This window comes from Phyllostomus discolor, chromosome 9, assembly GCF_004126475.2.
Source record: "Phyllostomus discolor isolate MPI-MPIP mPhyDis1 chromosome 9, mPhyDis1.pri.v3, whole genome shotgun sequence".
Taxonomy (NCBI): domain Eukaryota; kingdom Metazoa; phylum Chordata; class Mammalia; order Chiroptera; family Phyllostomidae; genus Phyllostomus; species Phyllostomus discolor.
Window position 1 is genome coordinate 97472283 of NC_040911.2, and position 23387 is coordinate 97495669.

The 23387-nt window shown below is 49.0% G+C and overlaps 1 protein-coding gene across 2 annotated transcripts in view; it reads left to right on the forward strand.

Moving 5' to 3' along the window:
- Positions 1–266: 266 nt before the first annotated feature.
- The window catches only part of SLC9A8 (solute carrier family 9 member A8), a 61342-nt gene continuing 38221 nt past the window's right edge, over positions 267–23387 (forward strand). Inside the window, exons 1-4 of one of the 2 annotated variants that reach the window (XM_028524922.2) lie at positions 267–380; positions 2416–2594; positions 7911–7991; positions 20413–20471. In XM_028524922.2, coding sequence (XP_028380723.1) covers positions 355–380; positions 2416–2594; positions 7911–7991; positions 20413–20471 — 345 coding nt within the window. In that variant the 5' untranslated portion in view covers positions 267–354. The remainder of the gene's footprint in view (positions 381–2415; positions 2595–7910; positions 7992–20412; positions 20472–23387) is intronic. The other variant, XM_036009961.1, reaches the window with a different exon arrangement.

Sequence of the window (23387 nt, forward strand, 5' to 3'; positions counted from 1 at the left end):
CTCGGGTCCCTCTGCCCAGCCGAGGCTAGACGTTTCTTTCCCAACACTCAGCTAGGGTGAATGGCAGTGACCTCACAGGAGTTTCCCGCAAAACGTCCCCGCTCCGTGGGGGGCTGCCGAAACCTCGTGGGCCCAGAAGCTCCCTAGTCCTGCAGTGCCCCGGGAAGATCCTCCCGTAGGCATCCTCCCACCCTCGGGCTATAGAGACAAAGGGACTGAAGGGCCGCCCTCCCGCGGCCGAGGCCCCGCCCCCCACTCGTTGGCCGGCCGGCGGCTTCAGCGGAAGCCGGAAGCAAAGAGCGGGCCCTGCTAGCCCCGCGGGTCGGAACTCGGTGGTCTTGGAGGATCGGCAGGATGGGGGAGAAGATGGCGGGAGAGGAGTGAGTGGGAATTTCCCGGGCGGCGGAGGCGGCGGGGCTGGGCCCCAGCGGGTGACAGCTAGCGCCTCAGGCCGCCTTCTAGCCCCCGGAAGGCGGAGCTCCTTGTGCTGGTTGGCCAGGACTGACCATGCCGGCCCCTGCAAGGAGGGCGGGAGGGATGGGCCTGGGCCCAGCCCGGCCTCGCAGCCTCCTGGAGGTCAGACTCTCGGGTTGGGGATCGGCCTCCCAGCGCAGGCCTCGAAAGCTGTCTTGCGGCAACCGCAACCCAAATTTCCCTTTTCCAGCTTTCGGTCATCTGACAATAATGGAGCGCTCCGCCTCCTCCTCCAGGAAGTCCCCCAACCCCGTCCCCTGGTTAGCCAGTTTCCTCCTCCACTGTAACGATCATTTTTCGCATCTGTGTCCACTCAGTTTCATTCATTCATTAACTGTTGGCGGCCCACTGTATTTCCGGCCCTGGGTGCCTAGTAGAAGGAGGCAGACCAGGAGCTGCTCTCTGGGAACTTCCTTTATAGTAGAAGGAGACCTTAAATAGACAAGATGATATCAGATGCTCTGAAGGAATGGGATAGTGTCAGGGTGGGGGAAGTCTACTCAGGAAGGAGTGATAGTGCCAGCTGAAACCTTAATGAACAGAAGGAGGGATGGGAGAGGACACAGCAAGTGCAAGAGGTCAGAAGCAAGAAAGGCATAGTGTCTTTGAGGAACAGAAAGGCAGGCAGGGTGGCTGGAGGGTAGAGAGCAAGGGGGCTGGCTGGCCATACAAGATGACATGGGGGCGGCCGCGGGGCGGGTCCTGCAGGTACTTCTGCAGAAGGACCCCTCTTCACCCATCTCCATACCTGCCGGGCACAGCCTGTTCGTGTTACAGACGCCCTATGTTTATGGAATGAATATGTGGAAGTTCACAGGGAGCCCGGTGGTTGAAATTTGGCTCCCTCACCTGACAACTTTTTGGATGTGCGTCTTGGCTGCGTGGTCATTTCATTTAGTGACCCTACCTCTGGCCCAGACTCTAAACTGTGCTGCAGCAGCACAGAACAAAAAAAGTGATATGGACCAGTGATCTCAAGTTTGCTTTCAAAGCTCTGTTCTGCCACAGACTGAGCCGTTGGCCAAGTTACACAACCTCTGAGTCACTGTTGTTTGTGGGTATAAAAGGGAAAGTGGGGGTATCCACCTCGGGCATGTTATGCCTATTAAATGAAAGGTTGTATGTTTCCCTGGAATGGAGCAGGCTCAATAAACATTAGCTGTTAAGACTCACAATACAATGACTGTTACCAGTATTGCACTAGTGTACAGTCCCAACAGGTGAGGAGAGAGCTGTGAGGACATAAGTGGTGGGCTGGAGAGGGGTATTACAGAGGAGGTTACACTGAGCTTCTTGAAACCTGAGAAGGATTTTGTGAAGTACCAGATCAACGATCACAAATTCAGGTGGCTTCTTTGACTTGTGGAGCCAATTCCAGGAAAAGAATGTAAACTGGAGAAATAAAGGCACCAAGTAAATAATGTTGGGCCTTATAAAGTTGGACCCTGGAAGTGATGGGACTCCGGTTGGCCTCCATTTATTTTTTAATTTAAAAATTACTGTATTTTTTTCCATTACCATTCAGTCCCCTTATACCCTTTCCCCCTGCAATCACCACACTGTTGTTCATTGTCCATGAGTCCTTTACCCTTTCTGTTCAATCCCTCCACCCCTTAAACTCCCCCTGACCCCCGCCTCCATTTGAATCCTGCATAAAGGCCAGGGGACAGGCAGCATGCCCTTTCTAAGCTGCCCCTGATTCCCCCTTGTTCCTGTGCTCTAAGTGGCCGAGTTCAGAAGCACCCGAGGGCACCGGTCCCCTCCTGCGGCAGCAGGCCGGCATCTCCTCAGTCAGGTTCTCCAAAGCCTACCTGTTAGTCACAAGACTTGTGACTCCTATAAAGCTCTGTGTCAAGTTCTCTTTCTGGCTTCGTGTGTTGATGCTCTGGGGCCCTTTTCACCTTGATCTCATTCTGCTTTTTTGTGTGTGTCCGCCAACAGGTTCCTCAACACAACTCACGAAAGTTTCAATGTCACCCTCCACGCCACCCTGGTTGTCACCACAAAACTGGTGCTCCCGACCCCGGCCAAGCCCATCCTACCTGTGCAGACGGGGGAGCAGGCGCAGCAGGAGGAGCAGTCGAGCGGCATGACGATCTTCTTCAGCCTCCTCGTCCTAGGTGAATGCAGAGGCGCCGTCGTCGGCCTCGCTGTGTGTCGGTGGGCGCTGGCTGTGGTCGGCCCGTCTAAATCACTGTTGGCTGGGCCACACCCTCCAACTGGTTTTCATTTCAGACAGCGAGGGGCACCGACCAGCGTGTACCGTTATAGCAGGGTACTTCTTTTTTTATATAACATCAGAGCTTAGCAGTCCGGAAGAGCCCTCGGTGCAGTATCTTAGATGTCTGTTGGAAGAAAGAATTGAAGAATTTTTGACCTAGAAGGAACCTTGAACATCTTCCAGTTTAATGGACTTCAAACTCTGCTCGTGAGAATCTGTGTGTGCGTGTGCGAGTGTGTGTGGTGGTGGCGACGGGAGGCAGGGGGCGTCGAACAGATTTAGTCTCTCAAACTCTAAATCTCATTTTGTTCACCCTCTTCCTTTAATGGGTGAGAAAATGTAGGCCCAGAGAGGGTAAGCATTTGACCTGGGATTTGGGAGACTAGAGGCTAATATCCAGGTTACCAGACAGCAGTCAAGAATTTTAGACAAAAGGTGGTAACTTCAGTACCTCCCAGAGACTGTAGTAGAGAATTGTGTTAAACAAACACAAAAACTCCCATTGAAACTGCACAACCACTTTGGATTAGCTGACTACAGAAGAAATAGCTTAGCATTTGACCCAAGCCCAAGCTGTCCTTTGAAAAGTGAAGTTGGCACGTTTACATTTCTCCACTGTCCTTTAATGATGGTTAGTCATACTTCCAATTAGATCGTTTCGGAACAGGGCAAGGTGCAACCAGATTTAAAGGTGTAGTGCATTTCTCTGATGTCTGGTAAGGTTTTTTTGAGGAAAAGCGTCACGTCTTTCACACTGACATTCAGACTCTTACAGTCCATCTTAATGACCCAGTGAAGTCCTAAGGCTCATCCTCGTCTCATAGATTTAAACCAGACCAAACCAAACCAAAACCTGTTACATCTGGCTTTTTTCCCTTCGCAGCATGTCTTCAAGGTTCACCCATGTTGTAGCGTGCGTTAGAACTGTATTCCTTTGTTGGGTGGCATGTATCCCCTTGTAAGGATATGTATGCCACGTTGTGTTCATCCATTCATCAGCTGGTGCACATTTGTGGTGTTTCCACCTTTTTTTGACTGTTGTAAATGGTTCTGCTGTGAACATCTGTGTACACACTGTTGTGTGAACATACCTTTTTATTTCTCTTGGATGGACAGTAGGTACCGAGGAGTGGAATTGCTGGGTTAACTGGGTATTCTCTCTGGAACTTTCTCACCAGCTGCCAGCCTTTCCCACAGAGGCTGCACCCTTTTACATTCCCGCCAGCAAATGCCCCAGTGCGCCATGTCCCGTGTAGATTTAATGTGCCCAGGTAACTTTTTACCCTATAAATATAGTTGAATTGTATTTTTTGAGGATTGCTGCAACAATCAAGGGCTCTTGTTTTCTTTTCCTTTTGTTATAGTAGCTGAATACAGCGAAGAAAAACAGTTCCTCTGTTGATCAGGAAATCTCTAGTTCCTAAAACCCTGCAGCCTTAATCTGTCTACATTGTCGTCAGCTTGGTATGTTAGAGGATTTAAAAGCCTGGCCTGGAGAAAAAAACTTGTTTTGTAATCACTTTTTTCACAAGAGGGCGAGAAGCATAAGTAGGACTTCTAAAGTAATTTTTAGGGTGTGTAGCGTTGAAGATTATTTTGTGCCAAAGACCGCAAAACAGGTTTTTATGAGGTACTTTTTCGACCAGGCAAAATCCTGCCCAGCGTTCATGCATGTCTGGGGCCAGAAGGACCGACCTGCATTTCACAGGGCTGAGTGTTTCTCTTGGGTTGCCTTCCCTTCAAACACGTCCTGGGCCCAGACTCTGGGGTTGCGCTGACGTCCTGCGGGCCCCGTCTCCCCAGAAGCAGCTTCTCGGCAGTTCATGAGTTGGTATTTCCGCTTTTTCCGAGTGGGTCGCTTTTAGCAGACTAGAATGCTTCTTTTTAAGTACACTTGAAGGCATTTTTCCTCTCGTGTGTTATATAGATAACATGTTTCCTGATTAGATGTAAATCTGATAAAGTAAAAAGCAAAGTACTGTTAATAGATAACTTGCTAACCCACTGAGTGCACGAGCCCTGGTGAAGTGAGGGAGATTACTAGTCCACAGTTCGTGGTAGGCTTCTGGAACTGATGTAGAGCACCTTTGCCGCTTTTGTTCGCTGTTAGCTACGTCAGATGAAATTGTGACTCTTGTGTCCATAAGGATATGAAAGAATTACATTGTGTTCCTCTTTGTGGAGAAGGGATTTTTTTTATTTTGTATTTTTAGGAGCTTTGAATCAGTTCACTGGTACTTAACCCTTGCCGATCTTCGACTCCGCAGAAATTGCAGTGAGTCACCATTACCGACTTCCACTGGAGTTAGCAGTCAGCATCATTTGATAGACATTTTATGGGCCATTAAATTGACTGGCGTTATTAAAATCAAAATGTCTGTGTTTTAATATAGTTTACCTAATTATTGCTTCAGGCATGAAGAGTTGGAAGCGCATTCGCTTGTGGGATGCATACCCTCCATACCACCCGGAAGCTTTTGCCGCTGCTTGCTCTTTCGCCCGAAGCGCCTTGGGAACGTGGACTTGGGTTTGCACACATGCACTTGTGTGTTCATAAGCGCGTACCCTCGTGCAGGCTCACGGGGCTTGGGGCTTGTTTTACGATAAATGGGGTCCTGTCGCTTGCTTTCCCCCCTCACAGAATGACTTGGAGATCTTTCTGCGTTAGTGTGTTTTGTAGACTTCGTCCTTTTCTTCTTTTTAAAGGATGTGCATGTGGTAAAAATAAACAGAACATAAAATTTACCCCATCTGTGGCATTTCTGTTCGGTGGCATTTCCTACATTCACAGCGTTGTGCAGCCATCGCCATTGCTTAGTTCCAGAACATTGCCATGACCCCAAAAGGAAACCCAGTGCCCATTAAAAACATCCACTCCCCATTCGCCCCTCTCCCCCGTCGCTGGCAAGCACAATTCTGCTTTCGGTCTCTAAGAATTTTGCCTACTCAGAATACTTGATACAAATGGAATCATACAACGTGTGATCTGTATTTGGCCTCTTTCACTTAGCATCACGTCTACAAAGTTCACCCGTGTTTCAGCATGTGGTAGAATTGTACTCCTTTGTACGGCTCAGTAATAGTCCACTGTAAGGGTGTAACCACACAGTGTTTATCCATTCACCAGCTGATGCGCATTTGTGTCGTTTCGTCCTGTTGGCTGCTGTGAGTAGGGCTGCTGCGAACCTTTGTGTACACGTTTTTGTGTGGACACGAGTGTTTATTTCTCTTGGACGTGTACTTAGGAGCAGAATTACTGGGTGAATAGGCTGCTCTCTGTAACTTCTCAGGACCTGCCCGACTTTCCCCGCCAGCAAGGCCCAAGTGTTCCGATTGCTTTACATCCTTACCCACGCCTGCTATTATCCTCGCTGTTTGGTTTCCCTAATTATAGCCATCCTAGTGGGCGTGGGGTCGGATCTCACTGCGCCTTTGATTTGCGTTCGTCTAATGACTAATGATGTCGAGCATCTTTTCATGTGCTTATCGGTCATTTATCTTTCTTTGGAGAAATGTCTATTCAGGTCCTTTGCTCATTTTATGTTGTGTTGTTTTTCCTTTTGTTGTTGAGTTGTAAGAGTTCTTTCTGTATCTAGATGTCTGATTTACAGATACGTCCTCCCCTTCTGTGGGTTGTTTTTTCAGACCTCATTCTTCTTAATGGCTGAAGGCCGTCGTTCCTTGAGCCTTATATTTTAGCGCTCTCTCTCTTGATAATTTCCCCTCCGCTCTGAAAGACGCAAATAGTTGTTTGACGGATGAGAATACATTTTTAAATTAATTTTTTAATTCAGTTTGGTGCAGAGAAAGAGCAGAAACTGACTCAACCCCCTGATTATTATCTGTCTCCCTGCGGGCTCCTACACCTGCCTTTTTCGACGGCACGCATGCTCTTTGGTCGCTTGTTACAATCGGGCATCGGGACTCTTTTCTTGCTCTTAGTATTCAGTGTAGGATTTTCCTAACTAGGAGAAATGTTTACGATAAAATAGCACCACAGATTGATAGTTTAGAGCACAGAACGAAAGGAGGACAACATTTCTGTATGCACAACCGTTTCCTTTCTCTGGGCACCTGGTGCTTTTTGGAGGGACTGAAGGTATCTTAACTTGTCAGCGCGGCTCTGAGGGTGGCCACGTGACAGCCGTGCAGAGTGCATAAACGTTTCTTTTTTAAGTGCCATGAAGGCAGCACTGTGACTGGGGAGACGGCGAACCACCCGCTGCCTGATGAAAAGAAACGTGCTCGTTGACATTGGACCATGAATTTACAGTGAGGAATTATTTACATAACAGGTTGCCGTTGGGGGAGGGTCCAGAAATACTTACTCCTTTCAGATAGTTTTCTAGTCTTTCATTTCCTTTTCTGCCATGACGTCACCTCTGTGAGGAAAGTCAGGCATTCCCCTTATTCCGCTGACTGAGGAATGAAGGCAGCCAGCAGGGAGGTGGGGCTGCCCGAGGCTCGGGGCACCTGACTGGACTCCAGCCCCAGCCCTGCGGCACCTCCCAGTGGAGTGCCCTCTGGGGCTCAGGTTTCCCATCTAGAGCCAAAGGGGATAATGGTGACGATAGTGGGTTGAGAGGGGTGTTGGGGGTCAAATGAGGCAGCAGTCGGAAGTTCTCAGTGCCGGCCTGACTGGTGGGGAGCACTCAACCAGGGGGAGCCCCTGTACCCGGCTGGAGCGCAGGTGCCCCATCTTTAGGTCCCTGACGTTCATAGAACCAAAGTATTTACTTTGTTGTGTTTATAAAACACCCCCGTTTTCTTCTGTGTTAAGAGAGAACCAGTCACCTGGTGGCAAAGTACTCTGTGTCGGCACATTCGGTTGTAGTTACAGGTGCGTGAGCGTGATTTCCCTGACTTCCTCCTCTCCACTCAGACTTTTGCAGTTGATGGCAACTTCAAAAAACTCGAGGACCACTTCTCAGAATCAGGGAAGGTCAAATAATTTTAGATCATTGTGTAAGGTTTAGCAGCTTAGAAAAAAAGTAGATGTCTGATTCTCTCAGATGTACGGAAGTGTGGAGAAATGCTGTAAACACCATGAGTCTGTGTCCAGCTTCAGAAGTAAGAGATCGAAAATACCACTGACGTTTACGGTGTCACTGACAGCTGTCCGTTTCCCTGGCAGCCCTCGAGTAACTGTTGCCTTGAACTTGGTGTTTATGACTTACACATGTGCTGTTTTAACAATGTCTTGTTTTTCCCACAGCTATCTGCATCATATTGGTGCACTTACTGATTCGATACAGATTACATTTCTTGCCAGAGAGCGTTGCTGTTGTTTCTCTAGGTAAGTGCTTATTGGTGGTTTTACAATAAAAGCAGTTGCAATAGCCATCACTTTTTTAGTACCGCCTACAGCCAGGAACCGTAAGAGATGTGGTACATACCTGATCTCGTTTAATCCTCGCCGCAACCTGCCATGAGGGTGTTCTGATCCCATTTTACTGGTGAGGACACTGGCTCAGAGAGGGGTCATGACCTCATGAAGGTCACACGGACGCCCCTCTGTACAGCTTGAAGGCCTTTTCTACTTCTGGAACACATTGAGGTGCCTTGACCTCCGCCGCTAGGCTGTGCAGACACCCAGCTTAACCAAGCCCAGTAACTGACACTTGAGTTCACAGCGTCACTGAATTTTACAGCCAAGAGGGGCTCTCGCTTCACAGTTCGGGAAAGAGAAATGGCTCGCTGCGATGTCAGAGTCAGATCTAAGGTCTTCAGAGAGCATTTCATTCTGCCTCACATTTCTCCTTTGTTTCCTGTGGCAATTAACTCTTAAAATAATTAGCCGCTATTTAGAGGGAATAAATTGGTGTAATAACAGGTGTGAACTCACAAGCAAGTTCATTGAAGTGGTTAAGTGGAGGAAGAGGCAGACACCTTATTTTCAGTAAGTGTTAAGATCAAGATGAAAACGTGGGTGGGGATGCTTAAGGCGTAGAAAATGAGGTTTAACCAAGTTCAGCTAAAGCTCTCATCACATTATTATACTGTAGTTACTCTTACTAGTTTCCACTTGCCTGCTGATGATATTTAATTGTTTCATATCACCACCGATGCTTTAAGTTAATTTTATTTGCCTTGTAGATCTTGTTCAGTGTATTTAGTAATTCTTTCACAACATAGCTGTTGTTTGGATTGGCTTTGGAAACGAACACTCAGACTGTTCACGCTCCTCCTCCCCGCACCGCCACGGCGGCGTTCCTGCTGCCCTGGTTTGGCCCTCCTGTGCCTTGCCTGGACTTCTGGCCTCTGGCTCTCACACCGTCATCTCATTTAAGCCTCAGGACCCCGGGGGACGCTATATTTTAAGGGAGAAGCACCACTGTGTCGTATCGATCTTCGGGAAAGAGTTGGAAACCAGTTTTGCTCAAAAGGGTTCCTGTTCTCTGTCTAGCAGGCTCTCCAGCTGCACACCCTGCAGACCCTAACAGCCGTAGCTGACACATAGCCCGAGAGCCCTGAGGGTGGGAGGGTCGTTCGTGGATGTTCCTTTCCCAATGTCGGGCATGCTGAAAGTAACAGCCAATGCCTGTTATTCCGGGGCACTCAGTAAAGCCTTTACAGACCCATTCCAAGGAATTTGCAGTCTTGCAGTCAGTTTCCATAGTTTCTCAAGAATAATAGACATAGTTGGTGCGTACTGAGGTGTTGTGTGCATGGAAACTAAGGTGGTGGTTGGTTCTTATCATTGGATTTGGAACGTCAGGCTCTTCGCTGTCTCTTGAATGTCTGTGTAACTGCAGGTCGGGGACCACCAGTGCTGGTGCTGGGACTCACGGCATGCATTGCTGGTTGCCTACCCAAAAGCCACTTTTTCTCCTTCTTCCTTGAAAATAGAGGCCTCATTTTGATCAGGTGTCTTGCCTCCAAGTTAAGGTTGGTCTTCACAATCATTATAATCTCATTCTCCTTTGCCCAGGTGCAGAGGCAGCAAAGCAGTGTGAAATCGAGATCTGGCGGTGAGCCCAAGGGAAGGCCGCTCGGGGGTGGGTTTGGGAAAACTCCTCCCCTCTGACGGAAAGGGCGATTCCCCCTCTCTCTGATGCTGCTGCCTGAGGATGCGGTGCCCGGAGCCCCGGGAGCCACCTTGGCTCCCAGACGGATGCCAGACGCCCAGGACGGCCAGGGCGGCAGACGGGAAGCCCAGATCCCCAACCGCACTTTCTTTTCCTTGAATCGATAGCTGCCTATCTCAGAGCTGCCCGTCCAATGAGATGATAAACCATTTTCAGCCAGGGGTTCTTTTACTTGCAGCCAAAAACATCTTAACTGACATGGGATTGGGCCCTTTCCATTCAAGGGACAAAATCCGTTCAAATTGACTCAAAGGAAATAAATTGGTGGGGGTGGAGTTGCACACTCATCGGCTCATAGAACCAAAAAAAAAAAAGAGAGAGAAAAAAGGAAAATTCATGGGTGGTGCCAGCTCCCGACTCAGCTGCGTCAGGTCTCCCGCACTCGGTTTGTCTTCATTTTCAACAGTGTTTCCCTCTGTTTCGGCCTCGCTCTTGGGCAGGCTCTCTCCACTGGGTGATCGATCCTTCAGAGCTTCGGGCTTACCGTCTTTACAGTAGCAAGTGGGGGGGGGGTGGCCTCCTGTTCTACCCAGTTCCACCAGGAGCTGTGCGTGCACTCCGACCACATGGCCGCCCCAGAATGGGGAACAGGGGTGCGAGTGTGGTTGGGAGTCAGCCAGGGCTCTGCGTCCACAGGATTCATCTCTTCGCTGATGTGACAGAAATGACCGTGGCCTGTGCAGCCAGGCCTGGGGCAGGGCGACGGGAAGTAAGTCTTGCTTTCAGTAATTATTTGCTAACTTAGGTGAATGGAACGCTGCGAGCACATCTGGGAAGAGTGCCGGGGTCAGAAAGTGGCTTTCATTACGCTTGAGGACACGTGGTTGGAACTCAGAAAAGCTGACAAAGCTCTCGAAGCAGTCCTGCATCCCATAAAGCTGTGTATTTGTGAACCGAAGGAGAACTTTGTGCCACTATAGCAAAGTGTAACAAAATAGGGAGACATTCACCATTTCAAGAATTTCCAGCTTTTGTGCCAAAAAATAGTCTTGATGAAGCTGCCAGAGAAAGTGGGGTTTTCGCTCTCCCGGGAAACATTTCCCCAGCCGACCTCTTGCAGCCAGAAGTTACAGAATCCACCGTTGCTCAGAGATGGGAGTGGCCTCTTATGCGATAGTTCAGCATTCAGAGTTCCTAATAAATTGTTAGTATAGAAAAGGACATATCTGTACTGTAAAAACATATTTTCTCTTTTATATTTTATTGTGTTTTCAAGTGAATCAGGAGACTCTTCTCATTCTTCATAAAAATACAGTATCAACAGACTCCCAGTTCTAAAGGTACTTTCTTGGCCTGTGTTCAAAACTTTCAGATACTTTCTATACTTAGGAAATTCTGTAGTTTGGGCCTCTTCTTAAAAAGTAATTTTTTTGCACATGTCAACAGCTGTACAGGAAAAGAGAAATCCTTTTTTATTGACCATTTCAACTATTTTTATCATGCTTCATTCTCTTCTAAACCAGTTGTAGACATATACATATTGATTAGATGACTTTACTTGGTTATATCATTTTTTGTGTTTTTTCTTCTTACTGTTCTTTCCATGTTTTTCTTAAGTTCATGCTTTTATTTTCATTGGCCATATAGTACTGATTCAGTGTTTATAGATTTGGGTCTGAAATTTATAAGCAAAGAAAATGAAATGATTGTATTGCCTGCTGTCCTCTTGGAAAAAGCAAAAACAAGAGTAGATTCCTTTTCACAATCACACTGTATTTTAGAGCAGGAAAGCCCAATAAGGGCTGGAAATTTGACTTTCCAATGCCTAGGTTTCGCCTGAATACCGCAGATAGAAAACCTGCATTTTAACTTACAACTAGATTTGATTGGATCATGGAGTAAATAGGACACACAGAACCTTCTTAACTATGTTTGTGCTTTTAGTTATAATCATTACCTCTTGTTTTGACGAAAGGATTTTAATTTTTTTTTATAAGAGTAGTGCTCTTTTTGTCATTTGGGGTTTTGAGTGGAAGATGATGAAAAACCACTCAGTTCCGGAGTTACTGACTAAAGGTAATTCTGGAAAAAAGTAAATACAGTAATTACACCCTAATTGTACTTAAGTTATAAAAAAATATTTTTAAGGAAACTTAAAGGGAGACTCCTGTCACAGCTTCCGTTGCTTTTTAGACCCTTAAGAGTCTGACGCCGCTGCGACGTACCGTCCCACGGGCAGCTCTCCCTGCGTCGCAGGTGCTTCGGTTTGTCGGGGAAGGAGCAGACCCACGTGTGCTGGTAGGAGAGGCGCTGCCTTAGAGGTCGGGGCCGAAACCGGCTGTCAGATTGACAGCGTGACTGCAGCAGACAGGACTTCCCAGGCTGTCGCGTTGGAAGGAAGAGTGCTGGCACAGACTTCTAGCCTCTGTGTTTCTGGAAACATGGATCGGGGTGATCGCTTATTCTCGGAACACCGTGTTGCTGTTTTGCTGCCGTTAGCTAAATACGTGCTCCGCATGTAACAACGTCCTGCCTTTGCCTGGAGCCTTGCTCTGACTTTCCTAGGCTTGCGGTCCTCTTCTCTTGTCCCAGCATTTTGTCATCGCTAAGCTGTGTTTTATGCGTACATCGTCCAGATATGCCAAAATAGGGAGGGAGTCTAAATTCTAAAGGAAAAAAGGCTGCTAATGAGTTGCATTCTGAAACTTGCTGTATTGGAGCTGATTTCTATAAATGTCGCATTACACCTTGTAAATGATCTCTGTGGGTGATAAGGGGTGCATTCCTTTGAAGAAATAAGCTACTTTAAAAACAAAACATTTAAACAGCCCTTCCCCAGAAAGCAGACAGACACACAGCCCTGAGGCCCGGTTTCCCATCTTACTGGCAGGTCTTCTGACTTTTAGAGCATCTTTGGAGTAGTGTCGGCTTGACTACAAGTTGCACAGTAAGGACTGGATTCAGTTACCTCATTGTACTACGACTCGATTCTATAACTACAGCTGACAAGACGCACTGACAATATTTTAAAGTATTTTTGATAAATCACTTATGGCTGAAAAGTATTGCACAAGTAATTCTATTTCATGTTGCCCCATTACGTAGTAGGAGAGGTATGTCCTGCTGAGGGTCAGGGTCAGTGTGGCAGCCCCTTTCTGGGCCTGCCGGTCTGTTGGCACAGAGAGCCCAAAGTGACTGGGAAGCAGCCACTGTAACGCTTACTGCGTGAACCCTGGCGGAAATGGCCTTTCCACTCGTTTAGCCTAAAGTTTCAGGCTGAGGAAGCAGAAATCCCCCAGGTAGAAATCCCCACTCCCACGTGAGTCCCCGCGGGTGAGGCTGAGTGGGGCCACTCCCGCACATCGTGCGCTGTGCTCCCCCATGCTCACCTGGTGGGGGCGTTGCACCTTGTGATGGCCGCGTGCGTAAGGAGTGCGCTGCGTCCTGGACGAAAGCTTCTTTCCTCACAGGTGGTCATCGCCAAGCTGGTGCCATCTCAGCGCCATCTTTAGAGGCCACCTTAGCACTCTGGCTGGCTGCAGCTTCTGGATGGTGTGGTACGTGGTACAGGACCGCATGGAGTCCATGGTCACATGCCCAGTGCTGCACCACCTTTGCCATAAAGTGAGTCTCTCGGGTTGATGTGTGGCTACACAGTGTCCCACCTGGGTGGGCCAGACCCTCTGGGCCCACAGGCAGTGGTGCTAGCCAAAGACAGGCAGCGTGCGTGTCAGTCTCAGGCGGAATGAATTGCTGTCCTTTCCAGGATGGAAGGGTCTGATGTCATCGAGTTGCTGGCACGTACTGGCTGGTCTCAAGGGATGGCACCACACTGACTGCTGAGTTGGCCTCCAGGACACATTCAACAGTGGCAGGAGCTAGAGCAGCCAGGTGAGAGGGAGTGCATGTTGTTAGGCGCTGCATAGCTTCCACCTGCCGTCGTGGCTATGGGGTTCCTGAGCCCCTTGCACACATGCTGAAGTGGCCGAGGCCAGAGGCTGGGTGAGTAAATCCATTGGTCCATGGATTGGAAGCCCAGGATAAAGAACTCCTGGACTTCCGGCCAAGATGGACACGTAGGTAGACACACTGTGTCTCCTCCCACAACCAAAAGAGGAACAACAACAAATTTAGAAACAGAAAACAACCAGAACTGCCAGAAAATCGAACTGTATGGAGGTTCAACAACCAAGGAGTTAAAGCAGAAACATTCATCCAGACCGGCAGAGAGGACGCGCGGCAAGGTGGCGGCTCCTGGACCGGGCGAAGTGGCGGCTGGCAGAGTGGAGGGGTCCCACATTCGCACGCAGATAAACCAGGAGGGACAACTGGGAAGCGAGACAGACTGCACAACCCAGGGCTCCAGTTCTGGGAAATAAAGCCTCAAAACTTCTGACTGAAAACACCTGTGGGGGTTGAGGTGCCGGGAGAAACCCCCAGCCTCAGGAGACTTCAGGGGAGAGACCCACAGGGTCCTAGAACGTACACAAACCCATTCACCCGGGAATCAGCACCAGAAGGGCCCACTTTGCTTGTAGGTAGCGGGGGTGGGGGGTGGGTGGGGGGGAGTACCTGAAAGCCAGCCAAGAGTCCAGCAAGCGGCATTGTTCCTTTTTAGACTCCTCCCCTACGTACAGCGTCACAACGCAGAGACGTGGGTGGCCCCGCCCTGGTGACTACCTAAGGCTCCACCCATCACTATGTAAAAGTTGAGATGAGACAAAAAAATGGCCCAAATGAAAGAATAGGTCAAAGCTCCAGAAAAAATACAACTAAGTGATGAAGAGATAGCCAACCTATCAGATGCAGAGTTCAAAACAGTGGTAATCAGGACGCTCAGAAATGGTTGAATATGGTCGCAAAATAGAGGAAAAAGTGAAAGCTATGAAAAATGAAATAAAGGAAAATGAACAGGGAACCAACAGTGATAGGAAGGAAACTGGGACTCAAATCAACAGTTTGGACCAGAAGGAAGAAATAAACATTTAACTGGAACAGAATGAAGAAACTAGAATCCAAATATGAGGAGAGGCTTAGGAACCTCTGGGACAACATCTGAACTATGGGGGTTCCAGAAGGAGAGGAGGAAGAACAAGAAATTGAAAACTTACTGGAAAAATTAATGAAGGAGAACTTCCCCAGTCTGGCAAAGGAAACAGACTTTCAGGAAGTCCAGGAAGCTCAGAGAGTCTCAAAGAAGTTGGACCCAAGAAGGAACACACCAAGGCGCATCATAATTACATTAGCCAAGATTAAAGATAAGGATAAGGAGAGAATCTTCAAAGCAGCAAGAGAAAAGGAGACAGTTACTCCTACAAAGGAGTTCACATAATACTATCAGCTGATTTCTCAGAAGAGACCTTACAGGCAAGAAGGGGCTGGAAAGAAGTATCTGAAGTCACGAAAGGCAAGGACCTTAATCCAAGATTAGTCTATCTAGCAAAGCTATCATTTAGAATGGAAGGGCAGATCAAGTGCTTCCCAGATAAGGTCAAGTTAAAGGAGTTCATCATCACCAAGTTCTTACTATACGAAATGTTGAAGGTATTTATCTAAGAAAAAGATGATCAAAACTATGAACAGTAAAATGATAACAACTATCAACAACCGACCCTAAAACAAACACAAAAACAAACGACGCAAACAACTGGAACAGGAACAGAACCACAGAAATGGAGATCACATGGCGGGTTATCAGTGGGGAGGGGGAAAAGGGGGGGAAAAGGTACAGGGAAGAAGCATAAATAGTAGGTATAAAATAGACAGGGGGAGGTTAAGAATAGTATATGAAATATAGAAGCCAAAGAACATATATGTACAACCCATGGACATGAAATGAGGGGGGGGCACGCAAGGTGGAAGGGAATAAAAGGGGGGAGGGATGGGACAACTGTGATAGCATAATCAATGAAATATTTTTTTTAAAAGAAAAGAACTCCCAGTGTGGCTGCATGTCGGAGCGGAGGGAGAGGAGCTGCTGTCACAGCCGTAGATGGCCGGGAGGACTGGGTCGCCCGTTTGTGCAGTGTACTTGTGCCCTCTGACCCACACGAGCCTCATCTCTGATGCGACACTGTCGTCTTAAAGCAGACTGCCGCTGGGCCCACCTGGCCTTGCAACTGGGTGGGTAGGGCAACCCGGCATAGGAAGGACCATTCTGGCCACTTGAGCACTCGCTGTCCCATGTGCAGATGCTCTGTCTTTACAAGGGCCCAGTAGGGGACACGCCAGGAGCTGTTGGTTTTCTCCTCGGGAGTTTCTGAGTGGTGCATGGTTCTCTGCCGCGAATGGCGCGGCCTCGCTCCAGAGCCTTCGGGGTCTGTGCGGAGCCACCTTCCTGCTAGGTGGCTTACAGGGACGTCGAATGGCACCCCTTTCTACCACAGATGCTTCCAGCACCCCGGGTCTGCCAGATCGCATGGCGGAAGCTGCTCGAACTGCAGCTGGACCTGCCACAGGGCCATTTCTTCCGGGCCCCCCAGAACCATCAGCCTTCCGCAGACACAATGCACAGTTGGAGTTTTCTCAAGTGTGGACTTCGCTGCCTCCACAGCCTGGAGGAAGCCTACCAAGCATTGTGGTTCTTTCTCAGGGGTGGGAGGTGGAGCGTGCAGATCTTGTCCTTTGCTTGGAGGGGGTGTCCTGGCACACTCCGGCCGCTACACCCCTCAAAACTTCACAGACAGCCAGGCTCCTGACACTTTGTGTCATCTGAGGCGTGTGTCTTACCGAGACACCTACTCACCACTTACTTGTGTAACCAGACCCGCATGATGTCAGCGGGTAGCAGCCCAGGGTGTTGTCCTGTGGGATGTCCACATGCCTAGGTCCTTTGGGACCATTACATATGACAGAAAGTGGGAGTCACATGAGGCACTTGCCTCATTTGGGACTTCTGTGTAATCTTGAAATAGTCTGGGGAACCCCGCAGTCCCACGGGGAGGTGGGCGTGACTTCTGCAGGCCCAGAAGGTTCTCGGGAATCTGAAGGTTGAAGGTGCCCATGTGCGTCTCCCCGATACCCCTGTCCCACGTCTCCGAGTCCCGCTTCTGCCTGGTCGGGGGCCCTGGGAGGCAGGCGTCGGAGAGTTGCCTTCTTGAGTTCCGCTTTCTCGAACATCTGCCACTCTTCCTGTTAAGTCCTGTCCCTGGTCTCCAGCTCTAGGAGCCCCCCAGCTGCAGGAGACGAGGGGTCTGTTTATATGCTGCCAAGGAGGCCCTCCGGCTCCCGCCTTTTACTGTCAGTCGGATTGTCTGAGCCCGTCATTTTCTCCTTCAGTGCATCAGTGGCATTCAGCACCAGCCACACAGTTCCGCTGCCCTAGTGGGCACTGTTTCTCCCTGCCGCTCCGACAGTGGAGGCACCGCACGAGCCACCAGTGTCCCGGCCCGGTCTGCCACAAGGGCAAGTCTAAGTGATGGCACTGCTGCCCAGGTGAGGGGCTCTCAGTACTTCTCCGCCGGTGCCAGGGTCCTCATTGCTGGCCTGCTCCTGAGCCCTGCATTTCGAGTTGGCTCCCTGTGACCACTCCACTCCTGGAACCAACTGTCTTAGGTCGGCTCCTGAAAAGCAGAGCCTGCGGCAGGGTTGAGGACGAGTCATTTATTAAGGGGTACTCTTCAGGATTGATCCGTGAGGAAGGGAGTACACCAGACTAGGGAAGGAGAAAGAGCTGAATGCGGGCAAGCCCAGCCCGAGCCTTGGCAGGAGGGCTCTGCGGCAAGAGCTGACAGCAGAGCTGGCCCTTCCTTAGAGCTCGGGGGCTGGACACCTGTGCCCCTATTGGTTACCATTGGCCGTGGGGGCACAGGGGGCACAGCATCCGCCATGAGGAGCCTCTGGGCAGCGAAGGGCGGTTTTCTGGACGAGGGGAGGGCTGTGAGCACTTAGCCCCTGCTCATGGCATGTCGCACAGACCAGTCACAGGGCCTCGGCTGGCCTCACAGCGCCTGCCACAGAAGGCAGCTAGCAAGCTCTCTACAGAATTAAACTGCCTGTACTCGGGCCCAGCGACCCCCGTTTCGGGAGGTTTTCCTGTAGGTACCTGCCCACACGTGGAGCGAAGCGTCTACTCAGACAACGCCGGTGAGAGCACCAGCCCGGAACACACCCAAGGGCAGGGCTAGGGGACAGGCGGTGGGGTGGGGGGTGGCACCTTGCTGCAGAGGAAGGCCCTGCGGCCCCCAGCAGAACAAGGAGCGGGAGCTCTGTGTGCGTGGTGGGGACTGGTTTCTGGGACACGGTGTGAGTTAGAACGGTGGATGCCACATGGCTGTTTGTCTTAAAGGGGATTTTCTCTGTACAAGCACATGTACACGTATGGTTTTCCATGTACAGACTCCCGGGAGAAATGCACTGTGTGACCAAGGCCTGGGGACCGTGCCTCATAAATAATAACATGAAAACGAGCTTAGGCACCAGAATGATTACTGATTTTCAAATGTTACTGCTTCGTATGTAATTACAAGGGTTAATCATGGTACGAAGGTTTGGTACACATTCACAAGGGAAAAAGAAAGTGGAGGTTTTAGTGTAGAGCAAAGAAAACCACTAGCTTTTAAAGTGAAATCTGAAACCATGAAAAGAGGTCCAACTTCCCCAGGGCTCAGGAATGATGACTGAAGGCAGAGCGGCTGCCGATGCAAATTGAAACCTTCAAGTACAGTTTCGTGCCCACCATACTGGCAGGAATGTTAAAGCCTGATGACTATGCGGGCTTGGTGAGGATGTGGGGTTGCTCTGGTGGAAAGCAGCGGGGTCACCGCAGAGGACAGTCGGGCAACCTTTTAGAGGTAAAAACAGCTCCTGCCGTTCATTGTCTCTGGACCCCCCCCCCCCCCCCCCGCCCCCGGCCCTGGCAACACCCTTACACCAGAGGCTGCGCAGGCGTGTTCGCTGCAGCACCCTGTTAGCAGCCGACACTTGGAGACGGCCATTGCTGGCGGAATAGTTTTTAAAAAATGGGACTTGAAAAAAAATTAAAATATGATTTGCACACCATAAACTTCACAATTTCCAAGTGCACAATTCGCTGCTTTCCTGTATAGTCACGGGGTGGCGTGGCCACCACCACGGTCTAATTCCAGAGCATTTTTATCACTTCAGATAGAAGCCCTCTACCCGTGAGCAGTCTCTCCCCAGGTCCCCCTGCCCCCTTCCCCTGGCAGCTGCTGATCGGCTTCCTGTCTCTGTAGAGTTGCCCATTCTGCACATTTCATATAAATGGAATTGTGCAACCTGTGGCCATTTTTTCATAACAGCTTTATTGGGATGTATTCACGTACCATACAGGTTGTCTATTTTAAATATACAATTCAGTGGTTTTTAGGATAGTCACAGGATTGTGCAGCCCTTACAATAATCGACTTTAGAACATTGTCATCACCCCAAAAAGGAAGCTCTCACCCCTCACACCCTACTCCTCAATCCTAGGCAACCATTTCTGTCCCTGTCGATCTGCTTATTCTGGATATTTTATATGCATGGACCATAAAATGGTCTTCTGTGTCTGGCTTCTTTCACATCCGCGTTTTCAAGGTCTGTCACGTGCCACGTGACCCAGTGCTTTGATCTGGTCCAGTGCTGGACAGTGTCCCCTGGTGTGAGCAGTGTCCCCTGGTGTGTGCAGACCGCGTTGTTCGAGCCGTTCATCCATTCATGGACGTTCAGGCTGTGTCCACCTTTGGGCTGTTAGGAGCAGCGCCGTTAATGAGCATCCCCACACAAGTTTCTGTAGGAAAGTATGTTTCCTGTCGTCTTGGTGCAGCTCCCGAGTCTCCCAGTGACTCGGTCTAGCTTTCCGAGGAACTGCCCAACCGTGTTCCCACAGCGACTGCACCCCTGCCCGTTCCCACCAGCGGCATGCAAGGGCTCCGGTTTCCCCTCTGCAGCCTTGCCAGCACTTGTTTCCCACGTTTTTTTATCATAGCCATCCTCGTGTGTGTGTGTGAAGAAGTATCTTATTGTGGTTTTGAATTGCATTTCCCTGATGACTAATGTTGTTAAGCATTTTTTCATGTGCTTTTTGGCCATGTCTGTATCTTCTTTGGAGAAATATCTATTCAGCCTGTGGCATTTTTATGTTGTGCTGTCGAGCTGTTAAAAGGAATGAGGCAGAGCGCCATACAGTAATCTCTGATCTATTATTACACATGGATCGAGACTTAACACTGAGCAGAATAGCAAATGGTAGGGAGATACATTGCAGCACCATAAATTTTATATAAATACACACAGGTGCGCCTCATATGTACACCCCCCCCCCCAGGACCACGTGGTCAAATACAAGTCTCTAAGGGGACAGAGAAGGGTCTGGTGAAATATCCCGCAGACACGTCAGGATGGTTGGTCACCTCGGGGCGGGAAGAGAGAACTGAAATGAGAGTGGGGAGCGGGGTCTCATGTCAGGCAGGCTGTTCTTGGGTCCTATTTGTAAAGCTTTTTCTTCCCCCCTCCCCCAGATTTTTATAATTTTCATTATAGTATGTTTGCCCGAAATGCAAGTGAGAAACCCCTGTAACTCATACAACTTCACATTAATTTCCATTGGTACGTTTTCAGACATAAAGCTTGCAGAAACCCATAAAAGCCATTTAGAGACATAATAATATTCAGCTTCTCTAGAATAATAAACCTGAGTAATCTTCCTTGTACCTTAAGTTTATGTTAAACTTACGTTTTCTTTTCTAGGTATTCTCATGGGAGCAGTTATAAAAATTATAGAGTTTAAAAAACTGGCAAATTGGAAGGTAGGTTTGCCCAACTGTTCTTTTTTTAATGTAATTACAATTTTTATTGGCTGTTCTTCATTTTAGTAACACCGGTGGTCATGGGAGCTTTCTTATCAGTGAAGTTCACTTTATGCCATTAACTTTTTAACATTCTGTTAGATGAGGGCTGATACCTTTACATCCGAGTTCTTTTTAAAGCATAAATCTCACAGTTTCGGTCCGTTAACGTGGGCGCACTCCATGTCACGCACATTGCCGTGACCCTCGGGAAAGGCTCTAGTTGGCATCAAATATTAAACAACGCTTGTTGCTCCCTGGTCCATTCTCACCGCTGGGCAGAAGGGAACGTGTCTGTCCAGCCCCGTAGAGCGCACGGAGTGCCGTACACACCGCAGCTCCTGCTGTCCTCGCGACGTCCGCGGTAGGTGGGCTGTCACCCCCCTGTCACAGGCGAGGACAGTGATGCTCAGGGAGGCCGGGCATGTCCAGCGTCCCAGAACTAGAAGGGGCTGAGTGGAGCCCCATGTCCCCTGTCCCTGCCGCACCGTGCCGGGCCCGGTTTGTGGACGCCCGTGGCTTTGGGCACACACGGCGGTGGTGGGAGCTGGAGCCTCGTCTTGTGACGTGAGGACTAACTGAGACCCGAATTTCCACTTCAATCCGAGCGTCCATATTGTGTAGAGAGATTAGCAGGTGTGTTACAAGATTGAACTTGTGAATGGAATTAAGGTCTGTTTCAAAATATTAAAAGAATTAGTTGGTTAAAATTTATCACATTGGTGTCCCTTCCCCCAGATTAGTTTGCCTATTAACCTGTAGAGTGTAAAATTTATAAAACCGTATAATCTGACCTAAAGCACCATGTTAAACTGTTAAAAATAATATTCAGGCAATATTGTATGTATTAAATGAATTCTCAAATGCATATTCAGCTCCTAACGTTACAGCTCTCCCGCCAGCTGGCGCCGAGCCTGGGCAGGTGCCGCGGGAGCACGCTGTGGACGGTTCGCCTCTGCTGTCCTGCAGCTGCACGTGACCGCGGGCCGTCTCGGGCCCTCTCGGGCCGTCTCGGCTGTGGGGTGCAGACTAGAACCTTCTCTCCGCTCCCAGGGCTGCTGTAACCTGACATGCAGAGAAGCTCACCTAATGCATTTTGTTTCGTTTGATTTAAAATCAGTTGAGCAAAAATAGAGTTGATTTGAAAACAATTAAAAATTGTTTGACTTTAAAATAGTATTAACCTATATACAATTCTGGAACTTTCACTTAAAAATCTGAACTTCTAGCTTCTCTTGGAAAAGCACCTCTCGGGACAACAGCCCCCGTTCTGCCCAGCAGAGGTCCAAGGCGCTGATGGGGAGCTGCTCCCCTGGCGATGCTGTGGGGCCCCCTGCCCCACAACGTTAACCCCTGCCCTGGTACCCCTGCCCTGAGTAGTGGGAGCAGGGGAAGGGAGGTTACCTTTCCCTTCTAGTTTTATGTGCTGCAGCGTTACTGAACTTAGTTTTCAAGTTAAAATAACGGTGGTACGTTCAATAGCACAGACAAGTGAGCCCGTGCCGGGTGGTGAATGTAATTAACTGCCCGAGGAGCCATCTGGGCGGGCAGCCAGTGGCTGACCTCGGAAAAGGGCGAGGTTCCCAGCGGGGGTAGTTGGGCCAGGCTTCCTGGAAGAGCAGGTGTTTGTGGAAAGCCAAAGTGGGAAGCAGGACAGCTGTTTGGGTGCTATAGGGTGCTGCAGGGAGCAGCTGGAGATAAGAAGAAGGAGCTTGGTGTTTTTTCTCCAAGAAGTTCTGTTTTCACACTGTCTCACTGGGCCTGCCTTCTGCCTGTATTGTCCTAATGCTTCGTAGATTTCTTTGAATCAACTTACTTTTTTATTTATATGTATGTTTGTAGCAGTTTTTTAAAGCTTTATTGTGGTAAAATATACAAAACATAGAATGTATCACTTTAGCCATGTTTAAGTGTACAATTTAGTAGCATTACATACACAATGCAGTAGCACTAAGTACACCCACAGTGTTGTATAATCATCACCACTGTCTCCAGAACTTTTCCATCATCCCAGGTAGAAACTCTGTCCATTAAACAACTTTCCATCCTCCCCCCCTGCTTTTTAAAAAAGATTTTATTTATTTATTTTCAGAGAGGGGGAAGGAGGGAGGAAGAGAAGGAGAGGAACATTGATGTGCGAGAGAAACATCAATCAGCTGCCCCTCCCACACCCCCAGCTAGGGACCCAGCCTGGCAGGCATGTGCCCTGACTGGGAATCGAACCAGCGACCTTCGAGTCCGCAGGCTGGCACTCAATCCACTGAGCCACACCAGCCAGGGCTCCCCTTCTTATTTTACTTTCTATTTCTTAGTATTTTCTTTTTATTTTTATAGTAGCCCTCATCTACTTTCTGTTTTTGTGAATTTATGTATTCTAGGTACCTCACATAAGTGAAATCATACAATATTTGGTATTTGGCCTTTTGTGTCTGCTCATGTTACCTAGCATGTTGTTTTTAAGGTCCATCCATGTTGTAGCATGTATCAGAACCGCCTTTCTTTTTACGGCTGAATAATATTCCATGCAGGTTTGTACCACACCGTGTGTGTCCATTCATGTGTCGGTGGACCCTGGGGCTGTCTCCACTTTTTAGCTGTTACAAATAATACTGCAACGAACATTGGCACACCATATATGCATTTATTTTAAAGGAAACATAACAATACTGCTTTTGTAAATATACACATAAAAACGAAGGAGCACACGGGCCTGCTGCAACCTCTGAAGCAAGCCCATTCTCGCTGTCGAGAAGGGGGACCAGCAGGCTGGAGGGAGGCCGTGCAGGCCGCAGCACCACACGCGGCGTCTCTGGCCGCACTGGGGTTGGGAGAGAACCCAAAGGGGCGGACTTTCCCGGTCCGCATGGTCAGCGACAT